This window comes from Merops nubicus, unplaced genomic scaffold (genome assembly GCF_000691845.1).
Source record: "Merops nubicus isolate BGI_N331 unplaced genomic scaffold, ASM69184v1 scaffold42979, whole genome shotgun sequence".
NCBI lineage: Eukaryota > Metazoa > Chordata > Aves > Coraciiformes > Meropidae > Merops > Merops nubicus.
Window position 1 is genome coordinate 573 of NW_008633843.1, and position 5,310 is coordinate 5,882.

The window sequence follows — 5,310 nt, forward strand, 5'->3', positions numbered from 1 at the left end:
CACGTAGTGGGCCTGGAGAGCCCACACCAACGTCCTCACGCTCCGTGTCCCTCAAACCCGTCCGTGTGCCCCTTCCTGCAGAGCAAGAACCAGCCGCACCGCCGGGGAGAGTACAATGTCTACAGCACCTTCCAGAGCCACGAGCCGGAGTTCGATTACCTGAAGAGCCTGGAGATCGAGGAGAAGATCAATAAGATCCGATGGCTCCCGCAGCAGAACGCAGCCTACTTCCTGCTCTCCACCAACGGTACGTGCTGCAGCGGGGCTGCTGTCCTGCCCCCTCCTGCCCCTGGCCCCGACAGCCAGGCGAGGCTTCTCTGTGGCGTTTCTTTGGGAAAAATATACGGTAAAAAATGCCAGGGACACCGGTGTGATGGGAGAGCAGGAACAGGCCCCAAACGGGCAGAGCGCGAGTCCCGTGCACGAGGCTTTTGTCCTTATTTCCCTGCAAGGGAAGGAGTCTTTTCCCTCTGCTGAAAATTTTTATTTTTCATTCTTTGGATCCTGGGAACACTTTTTTTTTTTTAAAAAAAAAGAAAACCTGCAGCTGATTTGTTTCAATTTGAGGCTGCATTCAGCTCAGCAGTCCCATGTTACGTTCAGATAAATATCAGGAGGATCCAGGAATATTACTTGGGATGAATAAGGCCTTAAGATGGATGTGACTTAATTACTTCAGGGGAAAAGGAGGGGTCTCATTATTTTCCATAACCAACTTACTTTGTATTATAGAATTGACTCTATTGATCATTATAATAAAATTCAAAGACTTATTAAACTCATTTGGGGAGAGAATCATTGAAATGCAATGAAGATTAATTATCAAGCATAATGTTCTGTTAATTGAGTTTTTAAGTAGTTTTTTGATTAACAGGGATATTATCTTTCCATTTGGGATGGTGTTTTATACCCTAGCAGGTTATCAAAATTATTCTTTTAGAAATACTCCTGTGTTATGGTGTTTCTTTTTGTTCTTACTGTGAAACTAACATTACATATAGAAACCCCCTGAAGTAAAGCGGGTTAATAAAAATAAAATTAATGGCACTCGATCAGAATTGCTGTGTAAAGGGGAAAATGAAGATGGATGACACGGTTGTGTATGAAACCTGGTGGAAGCGATGATAAACTACTGATAGAGTCTCTGCCAGGAGGGAGGAAAGAAAACATCATTATTCAGAGTAAACCCACATGTTCCCAGGTCTTCATCCCCTGGGGGCTATGTGGCACAAGGTGGTGGGATACCAGGAGGGGACAGGGAGCTGCAGGGGGCTCAGAGCTGCCCTCAGTCCGTGGTAAATACAGGGCTCTGTGCGGTTTCTAGGTGGGGAAGGTCAGGATGGATTCTGAGTGAGATACAGGCACCATTTCACCCCTTTGGGGAGCCTCCAGGACCAGCTCACCTCCAGGAGCTTTTCTCCTCCGTAGTGCTGTGGCACCAGCCAGCTCCCTGGAAGCAGAGGTCACCCTTTGCTCTGCTCCACTCGCTGCACACTGGGTTTCTGCAGGAGCTCCCCTGGAAGTTACAGTTGCAGAACACCTGCAGGGTGACACCAGCTGGAGCCACCCTTGGGCATCCCTGACCCCCCTCCCCTGTTTTCAAAGGGGTCGATGTGGGGTTAAGGCTTGGAGGGCAGCGCATTGGTGCTGGAGGTCAGCTGGGGTGGACACAGGGTGTGAGGCACGAAGAGGAGCAGAAATAGAGCAGCTGGTGAGGAGAGTCAGGAGAGCGGGTGCAGCCTTGGTATCTAACACATTTGCAGCTACCGGCAGCTAAACTGATTTGCAAATGACTCTTGAAAAGTAGCCAGTGGCCCCTGGATAAGTGACATGTGAACTAGGAAAAGTAGGAGGAAAAATCTTACATCAGAGTTCACCCCCGATGGGCTTTCCAGTGGGTGTGTGGGCATGGGAAGGGGGTTGTGTCTGGGTGTGTGCACAGGCGTGTGACAGGCGTGCCAGCGGCCGGGGGGAGCAGAGCAGCTGAGTGGTGCTGCCCCATCGTCGGGATGTCGGGCTCAGCCTCCCGAGCTGCCCTGTCCTGGTGCCAGCAACTCACCTTCTCCAGGGGTCACTCCGCCTCGTCACTCGATTTATTGAACACTGACACTCGGGGCATGACCTCCGAGGCTCTGAGCCCTGGGAAATCACTTCTCCATTAATCCAACAGTTCTGTTCTGTTGTTCAACCATCTCCTTACATCTGGAATAACGCACCAGTGGTTGTCAAGCAGAAAAAGGAAAACCAGGGCTCTGGGGATACAGGGTGTGGTGACAGGTACATCTTCTGAGAGGGCTTTTTCCCTGGAACCGTGTTGCCTTCAGTGAGTGGCGGGTGGGGACATAGCAGACGTTTCATGGTTGTAAACCAGCTGGTGTGGTCCTGGTGTGCCCGTCAGCACGGCTCGGGGAGCAGCCAGCCCTAATGCTCTCCTCTCTCCTGGCCCCAGATAAGACGGTGAAGCTATGGAAGGTCAGCGAGCGGGACAAGAGGCCGGAGGGGTACAACCTGAAGGACGAGGATGGCCGTCTCCGAGACCCCTCCATGATCACCATGCTGCGGGTGAGTGCAGGGAGAGAAGGGCCATCAAGGAGCCTTTTTCTTCAGGGTCTGATGAAAGCCGCTGCCAGCATCGCCCGTGTGCCGTGCCACGCCGTGCCGAGGCGGTGGGTCCGTACTGGAGGACGGGGGATGCTCCGTGTTTGGGAGGCGGGTGCTTTGGCTGGAGCGGCGCTCGGGCTGTGCCAGCTCTGGGCAGGCGTGCCACGGAGCACAGCCTTCCACCTCCTGCCAGGTGCCCCGGTGCCAGGGTGCTGCCACCGCCCGCCCTGTGTGCCGCCCTGGTGAGGAGCTGGCCAGCGGGCCCTGCCCGCTCCCTGCCTTGGTGAGCGTGCCTTCTGCTGCAGAGCACCAGTGCTTTCTCTAAATGAGTTTTCCTCCCAGCTTAAGGAGATTAAAACCTGCCTCCCGAGTCCAGTGTAGATCCCTAAGGCCGCGTTTTCAGCGTACTGCGAGGGCAGGGGTGCACAGACCCCATTAAAGCAAACACCCTGGGGGCAGGCCCACGGGCCCGTGTGGCTTTGCCGCCCCGGGAGCTGGCTGCACCCTGCCAGTGGCACCCACGGATCTGCTCAGCCCCTGGGCAGCCCTGGGGTGGCTGTTCATTCCATTTAATCTGCTTTTAAAGAGCCAGCTCTGGCCCGAGGCACACACACCCTGTTAACTCAGTCAGAGCTCACCCTGTGCCCCAGGAGCCCACCCTGGCAGTGGGTGCAGCTGGAGACCCCGAGCAGGGTGCCCCTCTGAGGGCACGGGGATCCCCACGCCCCTCTGCTTGATATCAGAGCAGAAAGAGACAATAACTCCTGTAACCCGTAGGCCTAGAAATGCCAAGTGTGCAGTAATTTTGTCATGACATTAATCAGACCAGAGCAGCTTGTAATTTATTAACATCCTGCCAGAATTTGCATTTTGAATACTTGGGGGGTTTATATTTATATATATGATATTGTTGCTATGATTACCCTTGGCTCACTTTTATGAGTTCCAGTTCCATTGCAGATGAAGCTGTTGAGAACCCCAGACAGGTAGTTAATTCTCATCTCCATACTGAGTTGCTTAGTGGCTGGCAGGCATTTTTCTTTACAGAGCAAGAGAACATTTTATTTCATGTGTATGTGTATCTGCTGTCATGTTTCAGGCAGCATTTCCAGCCTAACGTGCCGTTCCCCGGGCCCACGGGCGCTGGAGGAGTTGGCTCAGCACCTGGGTGTGGGGGCTGGAGTTGTGTCTGCGGCAGGGCTGGAGGCAGGTTCAGGGGGGCAGTGCTGAGGGGTGTTGTTCAGGGGGTGCTGCCTCCTCTACCTGCGCCGGGAAGGGCTGAGCTCGCGGGGGACGCGGGTCCCTGTTCCGCCTGGATCCGCCTTCCCCGTGCCGAGCTCCGCTGCGGGCAGCTGGCAGCACTGGTCCCGTGCCCGAGGGCCTCCTGAGCACCCCGGCCCTGCTGGGCACCCCCAAACCAGCACACGGCGGTGCTCAGGGGAGCAATTCTTGAATACTGATATAACTTTACGTCTAGTGTATTCTTCAGGAATTGAATTTCTGGGGGCGGTGAGGCAACTCAAGAGTCCAGGGTAAACATGATGTATATTTCCTTTCTTTGCCAGCATAAACTTTTTCAAAATTGCCAAAACACTGATGTAACCTTGTAACCAAAACATTTCATTATGTTTTTAAAGGAGGTTTATGAGAGGAGGTTGTAGTGAGGTGAAGGGGTTGATCTCTTCTCCCAAGGAACAAGTGACAGTACAAAAGGAAACAGCCTGAAGCTGCGCCAGGAAAGTTTTAGCTTGGACATTAGGAACAATTTTTTCCCCAGAAGGGTTGCCCAGGGCTGTGCCAGGCTGCCCAGGGCAGTGGTGGAGTCCCCACCCCTGGAGGGGTTCCCAAGCTGTGGAGGTGTGGTGCTGAGGGACACGGGTCAGTGGGGACCTGGCAGTGCTGGGTGAGTTGTTGACTTGATCTTAAAGGTATTTTTCAGCCAAAATGATTCTATAATTCTTTGATTATCGGAACACTGAAGTTTGACCTTTCGAAATGAAACTTTTCTACCTTTTGAAATGTGGCTTTATCTTTTGGGTTGACCTGGCTCTCAGTTCTGTAGGTGTCACAACGCCTGTCTCGCCCGTGATGGCCACCATGGCAGGCGTGGGGAGCACCAGGCCTGTCTGCCCAGAGCTGCTGCTGGCTTCCCCATGCCTGGGCAAGGGGAGGCCACGAGGAGCACGGTGGGTGGCCCTGGCTCTGTCGCTGTGTCCTCTCCTGTCCCTGGTGCTGGCTCTGGCTGCGGTGCTGTGTGTGCCTGGGGGCTAACGCTCTGGTTCAGCTGCTCCTGCTCCTTCTCCTCACTGTGTGTGTTGCAGACGCTGGGGTTGGAAGAACCCGCAGCCCATGTGTTTGCTGGGGGTGGGTGCAGGGTGGGCACAGACATGCCAAGCTGACAGGTCAGGCTCCCACCCCTCCGTGCTCCTCCATCTGCTCCCACTGTGCCGGCGGGGAGCACTGCCGGCCAGTCGGGGCCGAGGTGAGGGTGATGGTGCTCAGTGGGGTGCGCGGCGATGTGGTTATGAAAATGAATAAATAATCGTCGTGCTTATCTCCACTATTGATTGTTGGCTTGAGGTGATTGCGTCTGACTGCATCCTGGGCTGGGAATGGCAACTACAGGGCTGAAGTGGAGCTGAAACTCAGCCTGGGCGTTTCTGCGAGCGCTCAGCCCGAAGTTACGCTGTCCCTCGCTGCCGCCGCGGT

The 5,310-nt window shown here is 54.3% G+C and overlaps 1 protein-coding gene across 1 annotated transcript; it reads left to right on the forward strand.

Moving 5' to 3' along the window:
- Positions 1-81: 81 nt before the first annotated feature.
- LOC103780691 (serine/threonine-protein phosphatase 2A 55 kDa regulatory subunit B beta isoform-like) lies at positions 82-2,562 on the forward strand (the record flags this gene model as incomplete). Its single annotated transcript, XM_008948381.1, has 2 exons — positions 82-247; positions 2,450-2,562. Coding segments are annotated over 2 exons (279 nt in total), but the record flags the coding sequence as incomplete, so codon positions are not given.
- Between the last annotated feature and the right edge of the window lie 2,748 nt (positions 2,563-5,310).